The sequence below is a fragment of the Balaenoptera ricei genome, chromosome 4 (assembly GCF_028023285.1).
Source record: "Balaenoptera ricei isolate mBalRic1 chromosome 4, mBalRic1.hap2, whole genome shotgun sequence".
NCBI lineage: Eukaryota > Metazoa > Chordata > Mammalia > Artiodactyla > Balaenopteridae > Balaenoptera > Balaenoptera ricei.
In genome coordinates this window covers 105,589,003-105,601,606 of record NC_082642.1, presented here as the reverse complement: position 1 = coordinate 105,601,606, position 12,604 = coordinate 105,589,003, and the positions used below count along the sequence as shown (strand labels likewise).

The 12,604-nt window shown below is 38.8% G+C and overlaps 1 protein-coding gene across 5 annotated transcripts in view; it reads right to left on the bottom strand.

The window, feature by feature from the left end:
- MORC1 (MORC family CW-type zinc finger 1) overlaps window positions 1-12,604 on the bottom strand; it is a 357,937-nt gene that overhangs the window by 10,633 nt on the left and 334,700 nt on the right. For all 5 annotated transcript variants that reach the window (XM_059922175.1, XM_059922174.1, XM_059922178.1 and 2 more), the window contains 2 exons: window positions 10,210-10,294; window positions 8,700-8,753 (listed from right to left, as the gene is read on the bottom strand). In XM_059922175.1, the coding sequence (XP_059778158.1) occupies window positions 8,700-8,753; window positions 10,210-10,294 (139 nt within the window). The remainder of the gene's footprint in view (window positions 1-8,699; window positions 8,754-10,209; window positions 10,295-12,604) is intronic.

Below are 12,604 nucleotides of genomic sequence, written 5' to 3'. Positions count from 1 at the left end.
TCTCCAAGATTTACAAGCAGCTCATGCAGCTCAATAACAAAAAAACGAACAACCCAATCCAAAAATGGGCAGAAGACCTAAACAGACATTTCTCCAAAGAAGATATACAGATGGCCTACAGACACATGAAAGAATGCTCAACATCATTAATCATTAGAGAAATGCAAATCAAAACTACAATGAGATATCATCTCACACCGGTCAGAATGGCCATCATCAAAAAATCTAGAAACAATAAATGCTGGAGAGGGTGTGGAGGAAAGGGAACTCTCTTGCACTGTTGGTGGGAATGTAAATTGATACAGCCACTATGGAGAACAGTATGGAGGTTCCTTAAAAAACTACAAATAGAACTACCATACGATCCAGCAATCCCACTACTGGGCATATACCCTGAGAAAACCATAGTTCAAAAAGAGTCATGTACCAAAATGTTCATTGCAGCTCTATTTACAATAGCCAGGACATGGAAGCAACCTAAATGTCCATCGACAGATGAATGGATAAAGAAGATGTGGCACATATATACAATGGAATATTACTCAGCCATAAAAAGAAATGAAATGGAGGTATTTGTAATGAGGTGGATGGAGTTAGAGTCTGTCATACAGAGTGAAGTAAGTCAGAAAGAGAAAAACAAATACAGTATGCTAACACATATATACGGAATCTAAGGAAAAAAAAAGCCATGAAGAACCTAGTGACAAGACGGGAATAAAGACACAGACCTACTAGAGAATGGACTTGAGGATATGGGGAGGGGGTGGGGTGAGATGTGAGAGGGTGAGAGACTGTCATGGACATATATACACTACCAAATGTAAAATAGATAGCTAGTGGGAAGCAGCCGCATAGCACAGGGAGATCAGCTCGGTGCTTTGTGACCACCTAGAGGGGTGGGATGGGGAGGGTGGGAGGGAGGGAGATGCAAAAGGGAAGAGATATGGGAACATACTGTATATGTATAACTGATTAACTTTGTTATAAAGCAGAAGCTAACACACCATTGTAAGGCAATTATACTTCAATAAAGATGTTTAAAAAAAAAAAAAAAAAAGAAAGTTGGAGTAGCAATACTCATATCAGATAAAATAGACTTTAAAATAAAGAATGTTACAAGAGACAAGGAAGGACACTACATAATGATCAAGGGATCAATCCAAGAAGAAGATATAACAATTATAAATATATATGCACCCAACATAGGAGCACCTCAATACATAAGGCAAGTGCTAACAGCTATAATAGAGAATATCGACAGTAACACAATAATAGTGGGGGATTTTAACACCTCACTTACACCAATGGACAGATCATCCGAACAGAAAATTAATAAGGAAACACAAGCTTTAAATGACACAATAGACCAGATAGATTTAATTGATATTTATAGGACATTCCATCCAAAAACAGCAGATTACACGTTCTTCTCAAGTGCGCACGGAACATTCTCCAGGATACATCACATCTTGGGTCCCAAATCAAGCTTCAGTAAATTTAAGAAAATTGAAATCATATCAAGCATCTTTTCTGACCACAACGCTATAAGATTAGAAATGAATGACAGGGAAAAAAATGTAAAAAACACAAACACATGGAGGTTAAACAATACATTACTAAATAACCAAGAGATCACTGAAGAAATCAAAGAGGAAATCAAAAATTACCTAGACACAAATGATAATGAAAACACGATGATCCAAAATCTATGGGATGCAGCAAAAGCAGTTCTAAGAGGGAAGATTATAGCTATACAAGCCTACCTCAGGAAACAAGAAAACTCTAATAAACAATCTAATGTTACATCTAAAGGAACTAGAGAAAGAAGAAGAAACAAAACCCAAAGTTAGCAGAAGGAAAGAAATCATAAAGATCAGAGCAGAAATAAATGAAATAAAAACAAAGAAAACAATAGCAAAGATCAATAAAACTAAAAGCTGGTTCTTTGAAAAGATAAACAAAATTGATAAACCATTAGCCAGACTCATCAAGAAAAAGAGGGAGAGGACTCAAATCAATAAAATTAGAAATGAAAAAGGAGAAGTTACAACAGACACTGCAGAAATACAAAGCATCCTAAGAGACTACTACAAGCAACTCTATGCCAATAAAATGGACAACCTGGAAGAAATGGACAAATTCTTAGAAAGGTATAACCTTCCAAGACTGAACCAGGAGGAAATAGAAAATATGAACAGACCAATACCAAGTAATGAAATTGAAACTGTGATTAAAAATCTTCCAACAGAAGTCCAGGACCAGATGGCTTCACAGGTGAATTCTATCAAACATTTAGAGAAGCGCTAACACCCATCCTTCTCAAAATCTTCCAAAAAATTGCAGAGGAAGGAACACTCCCAAACTCATTCTATGAGGCCACCATCACTCTGATACCAAAAGCAGACAAATATACTGCAAAAAAGAAAATTACAGACCAATATCTCTGATGAATATAGATTCATATCTCTGATGAATATAGATATTTTTTATCAATATCTCTGATAAAAAATCCTCAACAAAATACTAGCAAACAGAATCCAACAACATATTAAAAGGATCATACACCATGATCAAGTGGGATTTATCCCAGGGATGCCAGGATTCTTCAATATATGCAAATCAATCAATGTGATACACCATATTAACAAATTGAAGAAGAAAAACCATACAATCATCTCAATAGATGCAGAAAAAGCTTTTGACAAAATTCAACACCCATTTATGATAAAAACTCTCCAGAAAGTGGGCATAGAGGGAACCTACCTCAACATAATAAAGGCCATATACAACAAACCCAGAGCAAATATCATTCTCAATGGTGAAAAATGGAGAGCATTTCCTCTAAGATCAGGAACAAGACAAGGATGTCCACTCTCACCACTATTATTCAACATAGTTTTGGAAGTCCTAGCCATGGCAATCAGAGAAGAAAAAGAAATTAAAGGAATACAAATTGGAAAAGAAGAAGTAAAACTGCCACTGTTTGCAGATGACAGGATACTATACATAAAGAATCCTAAAATGCCAACAGAAAACTACTAGAGCTAATCAATGAATTTGGTAAAGTTGCAGGATACAAAATTAATGCACAGAAATCTCTTGCATTCCTATATACTAATGATGAAAAATCTGAAAGAGAAATTAAGGAAACACTCCCAGTTACCATGCTACAAAAAGAATAAAATACCTAGGAATAAACCTACCTAGGGAGACATAAGACCTATATGGAGAAAATTATAAGACACTGATGAAAGAAATTAAAGATGATACCAACAGATGGAGAGATATACCATGTTCTTGGATTGGAAGAATCAATATTGTGAAAATGACTATACTACCCAAAGCAATCTACTGATTCACTGCAATCCCTATCAAATTACCAATGGCATTTTTTACAGAACTAGAACAAAAAATCTTAAAATTTCTATGGAGACACAAAAGATCCCAAATAGCCAAAGAAGTCTTGAGGGAAAAAAGCAGAGCTGGAGGAATCAGACGCCCTGACTTCAGACTATACTACAAAGCTACAGTCATCAAGACAATATGGTACTGGCACAAGAACAGAAATATAGATCAATGGAACAGGATAGAAAGCCCAGCGATAAACCCACGCACATATGGTCACCTTATCTTTGATAAAGGAGGCAAGCATATACAGTGGAGAAAAGACAGCCTCTTCAATAAGTGGTGCTGGGAAAATTGGACAGATACATGTAAAAGTATGAAATTAGAACACTGCCTGACACCATACACAAAAATAAACTCAAAATGGATTAGAGATCTAAATGTAAGACCTGACACTATAAAACTCTTAGAGGAAAACATAGGAAGAACACTCTTTGACATAAATCACAGCAAGATCTTTCCTGACCCACCTCCTAGAGTAATGGAAATAAAAACAAAAGTAAACAAATGGGACCTAATGAAACTTAAAAGCTTTTGTACTGCAAAGGAAACCATAAACAAAACGAAAAGACAACCTCAGAATGGGAGAAAGTATTTGCAAACGAATCAAGGGACTAAGGACTGATCTCCAAAATATATAAACAGCTCATGCAGCTCAATATTAAAAAAACAAACAACCCAATCCAAAAATGGGCAGAAGACCTAAATAGACATTTATCCAATAAGATACACAGATTGCCAACAAACACATGAAAGAATGTTCAACATCAGTAATCATTAGAGAAATGCAAATCAAAACTACAATGTGATATCATCTCACACCAGTCAGAATGGCCATCATCAAAAAATCTACAAACAATAAATGCTGGAGAGGGTGTGGAGAAAAGAGAGCCCTCTTGCACTGTTGGTGGGAATGTAAATTGATACAGCCACTATGGAGAACAGTATGGAGGTTCCTTAAAAAAATAAAAATAGAACTACCATATGACCCCAGCAATCCCACTACTGGGCATATATGCAGAGAAAACCCTAATCCAAAAAGACACATGCATCCCAATGTTCATTGGAGCAGTATTTACAATAGCCAGGTCATGGAAGCAACCTAAATGCCCATCGACAGACGACTGGATAAAGAAGATGTGGCACATATATACAATGGAATATTACTCAGCCATAAGAAGAAACGAAATTGGGACATTTGTAGAGACGTGGATGGATCCAGAGACTGTCATACAGAATGAAGTAAGTCAGAAAGAGAAAAACAAATATCGTATATTGACGCATATATGTGGAACCTAGAAAAATGGTACTGATGAACCGGTTTTCAGGGCAGAAATTGAGACACAGCTGTAGAGAACAAATGTATGGACACCAGCGGGGGAAAGCTGTGGGGTAGGGGGCTGGTGGTGTGATGAACTGGGGATTGGGATTGACATGTATACACTGATGTGTATAAAGTGGATGACTAATGAGAACCTGCTGTATAAAAAAATAAATAAAATAAAATTCAAAAATGCAAAGAAAAAAAAGAAGAATGTTTATACAGCACGCTACATTCAAAATCATATTCAGTCTCTCAACATTCACTATTTTGTAACCAGCAAACTGTATTTCCTTCAAGCACTAACGACCAGTTTAGCCAGTTTCCTGATTTATGCTACCTCCTTTCTCAGGCTAACATCTCCCTGAGGTTTCTATAAAAGGTAACAATTTTGCCAACTTTTAAAGCTCAATGTAAAAGGACTTCTGGTTGTTTTAACATTTTAATTAAGGTGAGTAGAGAACTGTAACAGGAGAGGCTTAGTTCTGCTGGTTAAACTCACTCTTGTAGAGGTATTTGCGGCAGATCAAAAATGGAATTCTTCCAAACCCCATTAATTCAGAATGGAATTAGGGTTTGAAAGAAAGGATATTCAACTGAGATTTTAATTTTCTGCCTTGAATTTAAAAAGTCAGAGCTCTGGCAGCTCTGGAGCTCCAGAATCCTAATAAGTTTGCACAAAGTAAGGCAGGACTACAAAATCTATAGATTTTGCACCCTATTTACAAGAATATGCATGTGTTTGTGTGGGCAGACACTACAGCAGAAACAATCAACTTTGAGTCAATGCACAATAGTAAGGTCCAGATGCATTCAAAGCTACCTATTGATGTTGCTAGGATATGAGAGGATTGCTAATTTCAAGGATTCGATAATCTAGTTGGGGAGAAAATAAAATACAGGAAACTAATACAAGGCAGAAAATTTAATTAATGCTAAAGTAGAGTTTTAAGGTTCTCTCAGAACACAGAAGTCAAGATTAATTTCACACGGAGAGACTGAGGTAGGCTTGACGTAGAAGGTAGCATTGACCAGGCTGTACAAAGGGTGGGCAGGATATCCGGAGGCCAACCGTGGACTGGGAGAGTGGAGAAGAGTATTTGGGGGGACAGCACGGGGAAACGCTCAGAAGCAGGCCAGTCTAGTAGGTTGGAGCAACTCCATTTTGGATGGAGCAGATGGTTTGCAAGAGGAAAGAATAAAAGATGGTGGTTCAGGTTGGGTTGCAAAGGACCACCAATGCTGTCATGAATCATCTGCTACTCTAATAGTTATGGACACTGCTGATGTGGTCAGGGCGAGGTGACCAAAAAAGCTTGTGACTTACAAAGGGTCCTCCCTTTATTAAACGTACACACCTTAAAGCAAGGTGCACAGAGTTAACCCTACATGGATTTCAATAAATGATTTCAATAGTTTTTATAACCATCCACTTAAAGCTACCAATCATTAATAAAGTCCTTAAGACCAGTTTCATGTGAAGAAAATCGTGATTCCAATTGTTCTGTATTTTGCTTGCAACATCTCCATTTCAACAGGAACTCATGGTCTCTTGACTGTTTATCTTGCTTTGATTCTTTGAATCCCACTTGCCCTGAACATTAAGAGGATTCTAATCATCTATGCTAACACCTTGAATAAACATTCAGTCTGGCCTCCAAGACCCAACACCTTGGGTCCATTACTGAGCGTAGACACTGAAAAAATATCATTTAGAAACAGACATGAAGAACATGTATAAGCTTGGATACGCTGAGATGTATGATAAACTAATTCTTAGCAAATTTCTAAGTTTTTTAGTGTAAATAGTTAAATCAGAGTTCCCTAACCAGTAGATAAGGATGTGTCAAGAGATCCAGGAGCCTTACTGGTGATTTGTCAAGCTGGCTGCCACAGACAGAGTTGGGACAATTCCTGGTGGGACAGTAAACAACCTGCCTACCACATGTCCTCCCCACACCATATTTACTGTCAGCATCTCCCCATATACATCTCACCATGTAATGTCAAGGTCTCTAGTAAGTAAACAATAATTCTTTTATGCCAATAGGCTGAGAAGCTGTAGTATACCTATTGCAAGTAATACTTGCAAACTTTATCACAAGGATGAAGTATTACAGTCTGGATAAGAATGAGATGGAATAAAGTGAGGTAGTGAAAAGAGCTTTGGAGTGGCACAAATCTGGGTTCCAATCCTGAATCTGCTACTTAACTTGCATCATGACATTGGAATGTTATCTTTCTGGTTCTCCATTTCCTCAGTACTAACACGGAGATAGTGGCACCTATGCACCCCAAAGTTGTGAGAATTAAATGAGGTAACATATATAAAAGGCCTAGTTTAGTGCCTGGAGCTAGTGGCTCTTAATCAATCACAGTGTTAGATTTGCTGATGAAAATAATACTAGTAAAAAAAAAAATAATAATAATAGTGCTAGAATAGGGTCAAAAATATGTTGGAAAAAAGCTGTCTTTTACTCTAATTAGGAAATGACAACTAAGTCTTCACACTGAAAATGTTCAATTACTGCTTTTTCAACAAAATGCTACTCAGAAAATAAATTCACTTTACAGTTAAACAATGATGAGAAATTAAGAACCACAATATTCCTTCATTTCCAGTTGCTTATCACAGGCCAGTAGGCACTCAGGCAGAAATATCAGAGGCAAATATATCAACAGGGGTATTACATTTAGGCACACCCTAAAATCCAAACACTTTGTGACACAGCCTTTCTAAGAAGAAATCTAGTTTAGGTTCTGATTTTCATTTCAAGTTTGCCTAGTTATATGCTTTGGGGAACTTACTTCCCAATTCTATTTCATTTATAAAACATGAATATTCAAATATATTCCATTCCCCACAAAAGAGATGAGGCGGCACCTCTGCTTACAGCTGTGCTGTGCACAATTCCAGGGAGGATCATTCACCTCCCAGTCTTTACAGATTTGCATATTATTATGAGAGTTTTCCAGAAGATGGCTGTAAGCATAAGCACTTGGAAGAAGATGCTAGTATATGTGCTAGTGATAGAGCTGGTGCACCTGTTTGAGCAAACACAGGTGAAGTGTCATTGGAGACCAGACCTAAGCATCTCAGTATTGATCCTGGTGCCATGAAAAGTTCTAGACTGTTGTGGCCTGCATGAAGTATCTGGGAACCTCAGTGGCTGTACTGGCTCCAATGCTAATCCCCTGTGTTAGTTGGGCCAAGTTCACATCTTGGAGTCTCAGTTCCCTTGAGTGTGATTTAAGGAAGTAGAGGGCATATGATTTTTTGAGATATTTCTCTAGCAGAACTGAAGGACTCTATGGACTCTTCCCTGCCACCACCAAGGAAATCTTTAAGAACTAGATACACAGTATTATAAGAAAACTGTAAAAAAAACAAAACAAAACAACAAAAACAAAAAACCATCTACCCAGAGAGAGAGAAAGGTTGTAATGAATCACACCAAAAAATACCAGTGATCTTGGAATGGTTTGGGACTATGGATGAATTTCTTAAAATTCCTTTTACTTTCTTTTATTAGCATTAATTATTTTATAGCTGCTTTTAAAATAGAAAAATCATAAACTTAAAAAACTGTTGATAGAATTTTAAAAACCCAGAGAGATATCAAATTGTCCAAAATAATTAAAGACTTTTGTACAAAAGATTTCTGATTTAGCACAGTGTCTCGAGGATCCAGTGAATCTATTGCTTAAAGACTCAGAATGTCATGTTTCCTGTTCAAAATATAGTCCTACTCCAAGTGTTTCATAAGCTTTATGGTTTGGAAACATTTGCATCTTTAAAATTCAAAAAGATGTTGCTTTGTGGCATCTGATATGCTACAGATTAATCTAAGTCTTGATAAGTGAATGCAAATTTGATTTCCTTTCAAACCTAACATTTGGAAATGTGTATTATTTCTCCTTTGGAATACAGGATCATTTAGAATATAAATGATTATGTTGAAAGGAAGCTTACCTGGTTGAAACACATTTTCAGCTTTTTGTTTGTCTGCTCTGGGCATTGCTCCAGCTGTTTTCATAAATGATAACAGAACAGGATATTAACTTTTAGGGAATGAGCTGTCTACAGTAGAGTTATAACATGCAAGTACCTAGTATAAAAAAGCATCAAAGCCTAGAACTTGCCAACATTGGTGCTGTGGGTCTTTTAAGCCAGGGTCTAATTATATTATACAACATGGTTTTAAAAATTTTGCAGATGAAAAAGAAAATCAAGGTGAAGGAAAAGTAAATGATAAATAATAAAGCCGTTGGAGTCTAGATATCTTGGATGGGGACGCCACAGAAATAGACCGAGGAGAGTCACTGGCATGTGGGATAGTATTTAAAGTCAGAGACTAGCTGAGGTCACCTAGAAACAACATTTAATAGAGAGAAGAAAGTGGTCCAGGAACAAGCCCTCAGACACACCGACATTTAGAAACCAAATAGAGAAGGAGCTGCCAGCACAGAGGATGGGAGGGAGGGAAGCAGGAAAATGAGAAGTGTGCTGTCATGGAAGCTACATAAAGAAAGTGCTTCAAGAAAGAGAGAGTGGTCAGCTGGGCTGAAGAGGTCAGGTAAGATAAGTGACTACTGCATTTGTCAGCACAGTGGTCACTGGCGGCTTGACAAGACAGTCCCAGTGAGGTCATTGAGTCAGAAGCCCCACAGGAAAGAATGAGGTGAGAGGAGATGGTGAAGAAGCAGAAACAATGATGTAGGACTTCATCCAGGATCAGATGAAGACATATGGCACCTCTGCAAATTAATCATCTGGTGCTCTTTTCACTGATAGCTTTTCATGTGTATCCATCCCTTCCTCAAGCAACACCGAGCATGAGGGTGGAGAAGGAGCTCCCCCAACCCTCCTGTACCTGGCGGGCCTCTTCCAGTCCCGTGAGCAGCTCTGGCGGCCTCAGGACTGCACCCCTCACTCAGCTTCACCACAGCCTGCTGTGACTCAGCAGCTCAGGGACTGCCCACTGTGGGCCAGTGCCAGGCTCACCCTATGCACCCCAGGTAGCTGCTGATCAAAGTTTTCCTTCCCATCATATATAGTATTGCCTCTGAGAGGGGATTTGGTAAATGCAATTTTCTTCATCTTTCCCTGTGATGTCTTAGTGATTCTAACCCAATCTTCACCTCAGTTCCTCATAAAAGGTAGCTAAGGAAGTGTATCTAAGGGATAGGAACTACTTTTGGTGCAGGGAGAGAAGTTAAGGACTATATCCTGTCTCTTTTCATCTCAGAGACTGACTACTCTCAGTCTGTACAATCTTCCCAGAGTTTATTTAAACCTTGGCCACGCTGGTTTCCAATGCAGCTTTAATTCCAAGTTACCCACTTAGTACAAAGATCCCCATCCTCATTCACTTAAGCTATTCTAGGTCCTCTCACTGGTAATCCTTTACATTTTTCCTCACTGAAGATTCAATTCAGGATATTCCGTCATTCCCTCAAAGTTCAAAAAAAAGTCAGCTTGCCTCCAAACTTGTAAGTTCCTCCAGAGATGTGTGGACAAATTCTGATGGTAGACAATCCTCAGGGAAAAAATACAGAAGAATCTCCCTAGGAATATAAGCACAGCAGAGATGAGAATATACCAGGAAAAGAGATGCAGCACTCATCTGTCCAAACTGGCTCTATCTCCTGGGTTTTGTTAAATATCTTGGCAAAGATGAACATTTGTGCCTGCCAAATAGTTTGTTTTTATAACTGGCATCAAAGTGTTCTTCAAAAGGCATTGACTGGGGAGAGGGAGGTGGCCATGGCTATGAAAGGGCAACAGGAAGAATCCTTGTGGTGATGGAAGCCTTCTGTACCTTGACTGTGTCAATGTCAATATCCTAACTTCCATATTGTTCTATAGTGTTGCAAAATGTTACCATTGGGAGAAACTGGGTAAAGGGTACAGGGGATATCTCTGTATTATTTCTTACAACACCACAGGAATCTACATTTATCTTAAAATAAAACGTTTATTAAAGCAAGCAAGCATGAGCTCACAATGCCCGTCCGTAACCAAGCAGTCCAGGAAAGCCTTGCACCTACTTGAATTTCTCCTTGGCGAGAACTAAGTCAGCATTGCAAAATTCCTGGAGGAAAAGAGGCTGACTACAGGCTTACTTTTTCCCTAAGAAAACCAAAGAACTTAACTCTTCGGAGTAATTCTTTCATCGGGGCCTCAGGGACTACTCCTAGAAATCATACATGGACCCTGCTCTTTCCAGACAGCCATGGTCATTGCTCTGACAGGTGCTTCATTTTGTCAAAAGGCAGGAGCACCCCACCCTTCTAGTGTGATGGCTTTTCTAGGATTAATCCCCTAGATGACATGCATTTCATTCCTGGGAGCATACGAAATCTAGAAATTTACAGTTACCACATCTTAAAAGTATATAGAGTGTTTTATGTTGAAGTGTTCCAAGAACTTCATGTATATTGCCCAAGGGATTTACAAAATTTTTCAATTATAAAATAACATGGCATACAAAGGGTAAAACAGCTATTTCTTATATAATTTACATTCTTAGTATTTTAATTATATTATTTGTAGCAATATTCATTTGTAATTTTAAGGAGATTCAATCCAAAAAGTTAAAAATCCTCAGCATTTCACAACATCAAATGTAACACACACACACACACACACACACACACACACACACACACACGGTCCTCAGAATTATTTGCCTGGCTGGTAAGAAGATGAGTAGGGAAGAGGCAGGATGAGAAAGGGCTTCTGGGTATTTGAGCTGAGCAGAAATCAGCTGGCATAGAAAGCAAAGCTTCAAGTGGAGTCCCTGGGAAAGGAGGCCTGTGGTCAAGTTTACGGTAGGTTTGGTGGAGGGGAAGCGGTGAGCGGTATTTTTAAATACAAACCACCCCTTTCCTCCCCTAAATCCAACCTCCCTTCCTCCAATACAGGGTTGAAACCCCTGTACTGGTCCTGCGTATTGGTCCTTTTCATGGTGGGTATAAATTCTGTGGGGTTTAGATTTAGAGCTAATCAGCAATCTTCCAAGGAAGTATTTCTAGAAAAACAAATATTCGGAGGTGGTGGCATTTGGTGGGGAGTGGGAAACGGTGAAGGGGCAGGTTGGGGAGAGACAAAGTTCTGAATTAGTTCTGGATTATTCTCAGTCTGTGAAATCTCTACATCAAAATTTACATGAAACACCATTATAGTCTGAATAATGTCTCACACGTGTGTACTATTATTTCTAAAGACAGATAAAGAGACAAAGACACACACAGAGAGAAGGAGAGATTATTTTAAAGTGAAACAGGGCTTCCCTGGTGGCGCAGTGGTTGAGAGTCCGCCTGCCAATGCGGGGGACACGGGTTCGAGTCCTGGTCTGGGAGGATCCCACATGCCGCGGAGCAACTGGGCCCGTGAGCCACAACTACTGAGCCTGCGCGTCTGGAGCCTGTGCTCCGCAACGGGAGAGGCCGCAACAGTGAGAGGCCTGCGCACCGCGATGAAGAGTGGCCCCCGCTCGCCGCAACTAGAGAAAGCCCCTCGCACAGAAATGAAGACCCAACACAGCCAAAAATAAATAAATAAATAAATAAATAAATAAATAAATAAATAAATAAATAAAGTGAAACACTTCACGTAAAGGTTTGATTGGAATCACTTGTCACAAGTAGCGCGTCATGTTCTATTTTCTCAATATCCTCAAGCTCATTAATTCCACAGACATTCCCTGAACGCTACTAAAACAAAGCCTTTATCTAGTGCACCTTCCAGAGCCTGGCATCGTGCCCCATGCTAGGAACCCAATACATCCTTATTACACTGAATTCAGCCTAGTAGGGAACGCAGACAAGGAAGCAAACTATTCCAATACAGTGTGACAGAAGCTAGAATGGGAA